Below are 10,580 nucleotides of genomic sequence, written 5' to 3'. Positions count from 1 at the left end.
GCTCAGGGCCCTCTGCTTCCTGCCTTTCCCAGACACCCAGAAAGAAGGAGGCTGGGGGTGGGCCCAGCTGAGCTGCCTTTGGTGGGGGACAGCAGAGGCACCTCTGCCTGCCCCTGCAGCCTGCTCCCTGGGCCCTTTAATAACTCAGTACCCAAGGAGGGAGGAGAAAGTGCCCTTCCCTTCTGCTCCTGCTCCTGGTCCTCCATTAGCACAAATAGGGTTTGGTCTGGGGTGTGGACAGGATGTGCAGGCTATCCCCATGGGGGTGGGGACTGGATGGGGAGGAGAAGCCTTGCTCCCAAGAAAGACTATAGGGATCCACATGTGAGAAGGTTCCAGAGGCTTGACAGGGCTGATCCTGGAGTTAACCCCCCACCCTCCCAGGCCTACTGCCCACTAAGCATGGGCAGATGCATGGTCGTATGGGGGCCCAGCCCTTTCCTGACCTCCAGGCCCTGCAGTGAGGGCTGCCTGCTCCTCCCGCCCCCCCCTGCTGGGCTGGGGGTCTGAGCTGCTGCAGCTGGACCCAGGTAGGGAGTCCCCTTCAGGCTTCTGGGGGTGGTCGGTGGGTAGCTCCTGACAGTGGTTCAGGGCTAGAGGCCTGGGGTGGGAGCTCCTGAGGAAGAGGAACTCCCAGGGACTAGGATTCACTGGGTCCCGAGGCGTAGATTCCCTAGAGGTCCCCTTGGTTCCCTTGGCCCCCTTCAGGACTGGGAGGCATTTCTATTGCAATGGAGGTCTGCTGGTAGAAGCTTTTCCCGTGAACGGGTCAAACGGGTCCCGCCCCTCGCATGTGTCCTCAGGACCCGACCTGGTTTCTCTGAGTCCCCGGAAGTGTCAAGATAGGAGGCCTCCAAGTCTGCTTTTCTGGGATTCTTGGGCTGGCTTGCGGAGGGAAGGGGGGCGGGGGGGGGGCGGGCGGGCCGGCCAGGGGTTGGGTGGAGTGTGGGAGAACGGGGAGGGTGCACCCCAGGGCTGGAAGTGGGAGAGGCAGGCGCACTGACCTCCACCATCTGAAGCTCCTCTGCCTCCAGACACCTGGGGTCCTCTCGGCAGAGCAGTGACCTTAATGGAGGAGCAGCTGGGACTGTTGGAAAGGGGAGGACAGGAGCAGAGGCCTGGGGAGGCCAGGAGGGACTAGTCTGGCCACCTGGGGGACTGGTCACCAAGAAATGCACTGGGGGGCAGCCCACACCAGGGTGGTCCTGCAGCCCTTGCTCTGGGACGACCAGGGTAAGGCAGAGCAAATCCAGGCTCTATGGGTGGAGGGCCAGCTGCCAGGCGGGCCAGCGGGAGAGCCTGGAGGTACCGCCACTCCCTGGATGGGCCGGCAGTTGGTTCCGTTAGTCACCTGCCCACTCCCAGCCGTCTCCCTCCCCTCCCACTGCTTTCTCACAGGGGCCTGCTCCCTGCCTGGGCCACGGGTGCCTCTGCCCTGCTCTCTCCTTGGGCCCGTGTAGTGAGCAGGTTACCCCAGAGCTTCCCTGCAACAGGGCTGGGATCCCAGGCTGGACACCTGGAGCCCAAGACAGGCCTCTTCAGGGACTGGCTGGAGGCAGGGGGGCAGTCAGGGAGCCTCTGGCCCGGCCCTAGTTGAGCTATCTCCGGAGGGGCTCCAGCTTATCGCTGGGCAATGGGGAGGTGCCAGGCTTAGGGAAGCCAGCCCCTGCCCCTGCCTCGGGGGTGGGGGGGGACAGAGAGGGGCATCCTGGACAGGTAGCAGTAGGAGAAGCAGCAGTCCCACCTAAGGACACACTGTGTTCCTTACAGCAGGACCTGTATTAACCAGCGTAAGGCCTGGCTCTGAGTAGGCATGATGAAAACTGCTTCCCAGGGGAGCTGGGGACCCTGAATGGGTGAGAAAGGGCATAGGCTTATCCAACAGGACAGCGTGGCTGACCAGAGCTCCGTGAGGCAGAGGGGTGGATACCCTACCAGGAGAGGGAACACTCCAGAGGTATAGACGGGCCAGCCGGGAGAGGCAGCACCCCAGAGGTGTAGAGGGGTCAGCCAGGATCCGCCAGGAGAGGAGCACAAATGCGGGGGTACAGAGCAGGTTGGGTGGGTGGGGCCTAGCATGGAAAGCCTGCCGTCTGGGCTGCTCGTCGCTGCAGGGAGCCTCACTGTGGAACAGGTGCAGACAGGACAGAAGGCAGGAAGCCTTGCTCAGTGCACGATATAAAACGTTTATTGATACACATTTATTGTCTTTCATAAAACTCGCATTGGCTACACGGGGCCGCTGTGCTCGGAGGTGGGCTGGGGCAGCCAGGTAGAGCCAGTGCCCACTCTCGGGTGGGGGCTGGAGCCCAGAGACTCCTGGACAGTCGGCCAGGTTTCGAGGACCAGGCGCACAGCAGCGCGAACCCGCTCTGCGCTCTGGGAGGCTGCCCAGGGTCTGGCCGGCATGGAGTCAGAGGGAGAGAGTGACCTGCCCCGGCTGGCCGAGGCCCCTTCCTGTCCAGCTGCTTGCCATGACCGTAAACTCCCCCGTTAAAATTACCAAAGGATTTGGGCAGGGACGTCGGGTGCAGAAAGACGGAACAGCAAGGCAGGTTCGCCAGAACGCTCTTCCAGATAGCACCGTGTGTTCAGGTTGGCTCGCCAATACTGCCTCGGGGGGTGGAACGGAGAGAACAGGGACCCTGACGGGGGTGAAGCGGCTGCCCCAAGGGGCGGTGGTGCGGGCTGCGTCATTTTTAAGGAGGGCTGATTGAAAGGGGCAGGAGGTGGACGGGGATGGGTGATCCCTCCCTCCTCTCCTTTTGACCAGCCTGGGAGGAGGAGGAGCCCCACCCCCTGGGGCCACTTCCGAACCATGGACCTCTGGCCACGGAGGAGAATGGCTGGGGGAGCCTGGCCGGGCCAGGGGGCCTGTGTGCAGGTGGCTGCTCCGGCTCCCGGCCGGCCACCCCTAGAGCCTCCAGCCCACGGAGAAGGAGGCGTGAGGGGCGGGAAGCAGACTTTCCTCCTTGCACTTGGGCGCCAGGGCAGCTGCCCAGCTCCTGTCCTGCAGCAGAGGGTCTCTGGAGGCCACAGCCCCTGCCACCCTCCAGGTGCTGGCCTCTCAGGCGGCGTTCCCAGAGGGGCACTGCATCTCCATGGTGGCCGTGTTGGGCGTGCCACCCCCGGCCTCCCCCAGCTCGGCGCCGTCTCGCAGGGCCCGCTGGAAGACCACCCTGAGAGGCTCCCACAGCCGCTGTGACTTGTCCCTTCCGGCCAGGAAGTAGACGACGGGCTTGGCGCTGCTGTGAATGCAGATGCATAGGTCGGTGACGTACTCAGGGAAGGGGGCTGGGATCTGGAAGACCCAAAAGAGGAACCAGTCGATCCCTAAGTAGATGGAGGACACGAGGAAAACGGAGACCATGGCCAGGATGACGTGGTTGAGCTTGGCAGAGCGCTGGCGCCGCCGGGCCCGGCATTCCACGTGCAGGATGAGCACCAAGCAGGGCAGCACCATGAGTGGGCAGAAGATAAGGAAAAGCAGGATGCCCAGGAAGGCGTCCATGGGCCTGCAGGCCCCGCCGGAGGCCCGGTGGGCCAGGAACACACAGAAGTAGTTGTGGATGCTGGTGACCAGGAGCGACAGGGTCCAGAGCAGGGCACACACCACGGCCGACAGGCGCTTGGGCCGACGGCGCCAGTACCAGACGGGGAAGATGACCGACAGGCAGCGCTCCAAGCTGACGGCGGGCAGGAGGCTCACGCCGGACACAAACGTGCAGAGTCCCACGATCCTGCACACGGCGCGGACATAGTCAGCGAACGTGCCCAGGAAGCCGCCCGTGTTCAGGATGGAGAACACAGCCTTGCTGAAGAGGTAGCCGATGTCGGCGCCGGCCAGGTGCAGGAAGTAGACAGAGAAGGGGTTCCTCTTGATGGAGAAGCCGAAAAACCAGAGGACCAGCCCGTTGCCCACGAGGCCGCACAGACAGAGGAGTAGGAAGATGTAGTTCATGACGGCGGGCGGAGGCAGCATGGTGATCTGCTCAATGGTCAGGAAGCCACGGCTGTAGAGCTCGGGGGCCTCACTCACGTCGGGACACATCTGTGCAGGTGCAGAGGGGAGACACTTGTGATGTGGGCTGGGCCCCACCCCCAAACCTGCACCTGTGTCCAGGCTGGTCACAGGCTGGTCGAGTCACTGGCTCTGGAACAATGAACTGGCTGTAGCTAGAGCAGAAGACACCCTTGCTCCCACATAGTGCCACGACTCTGTGTCCCCGAGTCTGTAGCTAGCGGCCTAGAGGAGCGACAGTGAAAACAGTCCCTGACAAAGGCCCGGGACTGCCCACCTGTCAGAACAGACTCTGGTCAAAAGGTGTCTGTGTCCTGAACAATACGGAACAACGGAGGAACCTTTCCAGGTTGAAGGAGCATGGAGAGCCGTGGCCAAAAAATGCGAGGCTGCATCCTAGATTTTAGAGTGGCCCTACGGGTTGCTGTGAAGGATATTAGCGGGGTGGTGGGGAAATGTGCGTCCGGACTGGGTATCCTCGTACTGCACCAATGTTAGATTTTCTGAGTAGGAAGATGCACTGCTGCCCTATACTGGAAGTCCTTGTTCTTAGAGGGCCCAGGCAGTTTGGGGGCAAAAGGGCTTGGTGTCTGCAGTTTACTTTCCAAACAGTTCCGGGAAAGAGTCTATCATGAGACGCATAGAGCACAGGCAGCAAAGCCCACCAGCTGGTGAAGGACACGCACATCTGCACTGCGCTGTCCTTGCAAAGTTTCTGTACATTTGCCATTTTTCACACCAAAATGTGAAAATACTTATTTAAAAAATAGAATAAAGTCATTGATTGGAAAAAGTGGACCCTGGCCCTAACTGGAGTGGGAGGCGGTCCCATAGCGGGATCAGAGAGACCTGGGGACTGAGAGACGGTCCCTTGCAGGGCCAGCGTGACCCTGAGTCTCTGGGTCATGAGGGATCTGGATGTGGCCCAGGGCCCCCCTGGGGAGGTGGAGTCTCTTGGGGCAGCTCTGGGGAAGCACTCTGATACTTGAACAATCTATCTGACTGACCAAGTGCACTGGGCTAAGTATCTTGCCTGTAAATTCTGGGCTGGGGACAAATGCATGAAGGTGGGCCAGGTGCAAGAAATGGGGCTGTTGGGGGGGTGCAAACTGGAGAGCACCTATCCTGAGTAGTGGGCAGCTGCTCTGCTCCAGCTGGTGGGTGCGGCGGGGCAGGAGGGTGGGCAGTTGAAACGGGACCGTGGGCTGAGTGGCCCGTCATCCTTCCCCCCCTCCCCAGAGAAGCCAGAACCCTAGATTGTTATGTGAACTACCCTGATCTTTAAATGTTCACATTTAAAAAACATTGTGTGGGCCAAACATAACACATCTACGAGCTGGATTCATTCTCAGGCTGTCATTTTGACCTCCCATTCCAAGCAACAAGGCTGCCCGGAGCACTGTCACTCCCCTCCCTCAGCCTGGCAGACATCACTAGTCCGTCCCAGCACTCCTTCCCACAGAGCCTGAACCTGACACACACCCCCAAGCCCCCCCTCCCCTGCCAGCTTAAGGCTGGGTATCGATTCCCATTGCTCATGACTCTCCCCAAAAGAAAACAAACGGAAAGGTTCTTGAGGCTGGAACATTCCGCCACCTTCCAGATGGCCCCCAGCTTTGCCAGATACCCCATAACGGTGGGGGGGGGGCTTCTGTCAAGGGAGTCTGCAAGCAGAGACTGGAGGTATTGGCCAAACTTTGGGGAGACTCTGAGGTCAGGGCAAGCACATTAAGGGGGTCCTATTCATCACCCATCATCTTCTAGGCACATTTATTGGCTCAGCATCTCTGTCTGTCAACCCCCAAACCCCTTAGCTTGCTGTTTCCTCAGCCTTTCCCGTTGGTGGCTTTGACCACTCCAGGCCACGGAGCAGCAGTCCACAAGACCCAGTGCCCAGACAAGCCCACGCTTAGGGATCACTCAGAGCTCCTCACAGGCTGGAAAAAGTCTGCAATCCCCTCCTCGGAGTCAGAGCGGGAGGGCTGGGTGAGTCACGGGGCGTGTAGCTGCCCTCCCCAGCCACATACCGCCTTGTAAAATGCCTGCTCTGGAGCCTGGCCCCCCTCCCTGGGCTGTCTTTTCTCTGGGGATTTCTGGAGACTTCTCCCCAGCCGGTCCCATCTCTGCCTCCCGTGGTTGCTGCCCACAGTGGTCACTAAGGGAGAAGGCCAAGGGCCGCAGGCCCCAGGCAAGAGTCCAGGCTCTGTTCCCACCTCTGGGCTCATCCCAGTCTAGTTACCGTGCTGTCGTGAGCCTCAGTTTCTTCAAATGTGGATGAGGTTGTACTAGATAAACTCAAAAGGTCCTTCCAGCTTGGAGAGGGTTTTGCCCGGGATTTAGAAGGGAACTCCAGAATTTTCGAGGAGCTCAGAGAAGTAGGGGGCTGGGAAGGGCAAAAGGGGTGGGTTGGCCTGACGCCTTGTCAGGGTCTTGGCCACGGCTGGTGCCTGAACATAAACTGTGACTACACAGTGTAGTCACGGGCTGGGGGGGGGGGTGGGTTGCCCAGAGCCAGCCGTGTTCCGTGGGGCCCACGACGTCAGGGCCTCCTGGCAGGGCCTGGCTGTGGGACATAGCTGACCACCCATCTTGCAGGGGAGAGACAGAACGAGGCTGCTCCAGGTGCTAACAGCTCACAGGGTGTGCACGGGGACGGGATTCGAGGCTGATGAGGACACTGGCGATCCGGGGGGGGGCCCCGGAACCAGTGCCAGGCCGCATAGCCCGGAGGGTCTTCTGCCCACCTATGAGTCCTGAGATGGAGGACGGGCACAGGTGGCAGAGGGCAGGGGGAGGAGATGCTGGGCTGAGCCTGCCTCTCCCTCCACACCCGGCCCCGCTGTGCCTGGAGCCCCCTCTGCTGCCTGATGGCACTTGCCTTGCTCCGGCTGCCAGGATGGGCCTCCCAGGAACAGTTCCCCGCCATCTCCAGGCCTGGCGAGTCCGGATTCCTCCTGGCTCTGCTCACCGTGGGCTGGCCCGCACACCTCCCCTGGCAAAGGCAGAAAGGGTCGCGTCAGGGCAGAGGTGTTTCCCACCCACCCAGAAGGCCCCTCCACCTTCCAGATCTCTGCCCCTAGCCCCCACGGCTGTCCCCTTAGAGGAAAGGCAGGCAAGCAAGCAGCTGGCTCCCTCAGAGGGGGGGCTGTGCTGGGGGGGCACAGGGACTGTCCTGCGGGGTCCAGGGTGGGTCACATCTGCACACACTGCCCCCTCCTGGCTGGGCTCTGCATTCACCTCTTCACCACGCGCAGCAGCTTGGTCCAGCCCTGCGCTTGTAACCCGCTAAGGTGTCGGGTCTTTCCACAACAGGTGACTGCAAGGCGGGACAGCCTGGTCACCATCAGTACCACTGACACCACCATCAACCCCTGGGACAATGACTCCCAGCCAGGAGCTGGACACTGTGCCAGCCAGCCAATGGCTATCGCCCTGCTTGGTCCTCATTACCGGCTACGAGGCAGGAATCATCATTCCCCTATGACGGGGGCTTCAAGGCTCAGGGAAGTGCGGCCACCTGCCCAGGGGCCCCCGTGGTAACAGCTGCGCCCACTGCCGTTTGGGAGATTTGCGTATCATTGAGCCCAGAGGGGCTGCCGAGGAAGAGCAGCTGGAGGGAGCCGGCCAGGAGGGCAGTGCGGCGCCCCGGCTCCAGGCTGGAGGACAGGCAAGCTGTACTCAGCTGGGACTGCATGTCAGGAGGCCTGGAAGGGGTGACGGCCCGGGGAGGGGGCAGCCCCGCCTGACGGACGCTGCTCCATCCCGGCCAGGCAGAGCTCACTGGTGCACGTGCCCGGGGTCCCCTTGGAATGGACTCCTGTCCCCCAATCCGAGTCCTGCCCCAGCGGGCAAGCACCTAGCCCTCCCACTGTGCGGGCGGGGAAACTGAGGCCGAGCCGCAGGCCGCTGGCCCTGCCCTCCTCCCGGAGGGAATGCTGGGCTACTCGGCTGGCCTCCCCCAGAATTCCTTCCCGGCCCGCCGTGGCCGTGTGTCCCTCCGCACCCCCAGCCGGGGCGGGACCGAGGCAGGCGCGCCCGTCCTCAGGCGGGGAAGGATGGCCAGCCGCGGCCTTGCTCCGCTCCCGGCCCAGCTGCCCAGAGCGTCCTTTGGGGCCACGCTCGTGCAGCGTGGTGTGGGCAAGTGTGCGTGCGCGCCTGGCGTGTGGGTCCCAGCGCGGCATGCAATGACAGCGGGGCAGCCCTGGGCCGCAGGTGGCTGTCCTCGGGGGGGGAGCCCTTGTGCTCCGGAGGAAGCGGGTGAGTCCGGTGTGCGTGCAGAGAGCAGGTGGCTCTGGTGTGTGTCTAGAGCCCCACACCCCCTCCATCCTCATCTTGACTCCAGCTGGGCCACTGGCCCCAGTGCCTCGGACAGGCCTTACCTGCTTGCTGGGGCTTGCCCAAGCTCTCCCCTGCCGGCCAGCTACCGGCTTCTCCCCCATCCTTGCTGGTCCCTTCTGCCCCCCACTCACAATGCTCCCACTCTACTTGGTGGTCCTGGTTGTACACCACCCCTAGGCCTGGGCTCTTGGGGATGTCCTGACTGTGAGCCTTGCCCTTTCTCTTCAGCCAAGCTAGACCCCCCAGTACCCAGATGCCCCCCAAGGGCAGCCAGCTGGGGCCAGGCACGAAGTAAGGGCCCCGAGCTCACCTCTGCTGATTGCTTCCCTGGGTGGGGGACCCTAGGGTGTCTCTGAGCTCTCCTCCTGTCCTGCCAAGGCTCCTGCACTCATGCAGAGACCTAGAAGCCCAGGGAGCCCCAGATGGGCCCTGAGAAGACACATGTGTGACATGTGTGTGTGGCATGTGTGCGAGCATGGGTGAGTGTGTGTGCTCCTCGGGTTGGGATCTGGCTTCTGATACAGCAGACCAAAAAAAAGCTGTCAGCTCCGTGCACTCCTGACCCTCCCTTCGAAGCACCAGGCCTCAAAGGGCTCCGGCCACCTGTCCGCCTCCTCTCCTTTCACCCCACCCTTCCACAACCCAGCCCCACACTGGCCGGTGGCACGTGAGGCTGTGCTCCTGGAGGGCACAGACTGCAAGCCCCCAGCCCGTCTTCCTGGCCCCTCTCCTCCCAGCTGTCACCGGCCCGCCCCCCACCGAGGGAGGCTGCATTTCCCGTTCCAGGGCCCGGGTGCCCTGCTCACAGCTCGGCTGGAAGAGGCTAATCTGGGGACAGCGGGGGCCGTCTGCAGGGGACAGGGTGGGATGCAGCTGCTCCTCCTCCCGTGCCCGGGCTCAGCGCCCCTGCAGGCTAGACAAGCGGGCCACACCGCTGGCGTGCCTGCCCACCCTGGGAGCCATCTCTCCGCGCTCGGGACGCTGCCGGCTGGGTGTTGCCCTCCGCCCTTCCAGAAAGCAGGCTTGGACGGCTGGCGCGGGTGGGGTTAGGGACAGAGGGGGAGCGCCCCCACCCCTGCCAGGAGACCAGAGCAGGAGTTGGACCTAGAGGACAGTGTGGGGTCAGGAACTGCCAGAATGCAGGGCCTGCCACCCAGGACGGGGCCTCTCAGAGCCCCAGGAGTGTGCCCGAGTCCTCTCTGGAGCCCCAGGTTTCCTGCTCGGAGCCACGTGATTTCTGGGGGGGGCCGAGTGCTCTGACAGCGCCCACCTCGTTCTCCCCCCCCTCCCCGCCTGGCCTTCTCCCTGCAGCCCTGCCTGCCAGAACGCCCTCCCCTGGGCCCCAGGGCCCCCATGCAGCTACCTGCAGCTGTCCTGACCTTCCGAGGTCTTGTTCGCGGAGCTCGACACCCGCCTCTGGCCGCGGATCCCCGGGGCAGCAGGCCAGCACAGAGCACCGCCTGGAGCCTCGGGAAAGGCGAGCTCAGAGCCGAGGACAGCCCCTGCCTGCCTGCCTGCGGAGGAGATGGCTTGGGGAGCAGAACCCGCCCCAAACCCAATTCCAGGCCCAGAGGGAGGGGGAAGGGGAGGAGGAGGGGAGGAGGGGCTGAGCCAGAGCCGGGATGAAGCTTCGGGAAGGAATGCCCCGCTCAGGAGCCCCCCCCCCCAGCCTCACTGGGAGCTCATCTCCCTGCCTGGTGACGTCGTGTTGGCCGGAGCACCGCTGCCGGAGTCCAGCTGTTGATCTCCCTCTGTCCTGCAGCTCCTCGGGGCTGCCCTGGAGAAAGCACTGGGCTGTGCACTTGCTTGGTTCCTCCCTTCTGCTCCCACTGGGTATTTCGGGGCGCGCAGGCCCGGGAGGGGCAAGTCCCCACCTGGTTGTTGAAATGTGTTCAGGGGCTGTTACAGAGAAGCCAGGACGAGGTGAGGGCTCCATGGAGGGGGAGTTGCAGGCACTTAGGAGAGGTAGGCTGAGCAGCAGGACAGCAGTGCCACCCAGGGGCCACCCCATCCCCCTCCCACCTGGAATCTGCCCAGGGCCCCCTGCCGGCGTATGGAACCAAGGACCCCCTTTCCCCGGCCCTAATAGCAATCGGATGGCGCAAGTGGAAAATCACAGCGCTTGCCTGGGGGGTGTGCGGTTGGCGGGCTGTGCTTGCCTGCTCCGCGGGGGATGAGTCAGGCTTCCCCCCTACCCTGTGAGCCTTCTCAGGGTCCTGGG

The 10,580-nt window shown here is 63.0% G+C and overlaps 1 protein-coding gene across 2 annotated transcripts; it reads right to left on the bottom strand.

The window, feature by feature from the left end:
- Nucleotides 1-2,166: 2,166 nt before the first annotated feature.
- Nucleotides 2,167-10,211, bottom strand: MRGPRF (MAS related GPR family member F). Of its 2 annotated transcripts, none has more exons than XM_031019706.2 (3): nt 9,739-10,211; nt 6,900-7,013; nt 2,167-4,051 (listed from the first exon to the last, which is right to left on the bottom strand). In XM_031019706.2, exons 2-3 carry the CDS (start codon nt 6,945-6,947, stop codon nt 3,068-3,070), a joined length of 1,032 nt encoding a protein of 343 aa, XP_030875566.2. In that variant the 5' UTR covers nt 6,948-7,013; nt 9,739-10,211; the 3' UTR covers nt 2,167-3,067. The 2 variants fall into 2 exon arrangements, with proteins under 2 accessions (XP_030875566.2, XP_006748737.2); XM_006748674.3 differs by having other exon boundaries at nt 9,723-10,210.
- Nucleotides 10,212-10,580: the final 369 nt, after the last annotated feature.

Source organism: Leptonychotes weddellii, chromosome 11, assembly GCF_054177405.1.
Source record: "Leptonychotes weddellii isolate Sample4059 chromosome 11, ASM5417740v2, whole genome shotgun sequence".
NCBI lineage: Eukaryota > Metazoa > Chordata > Mammalia > Carnivora > Phocidae > Leptonychotes > Leptonychotes weddellii.
The sequence above is the reverse complement of the archived record's forward strand: the minus strand, read 5'-3'. Positions and strand labels throughout refer to the sequence as shown.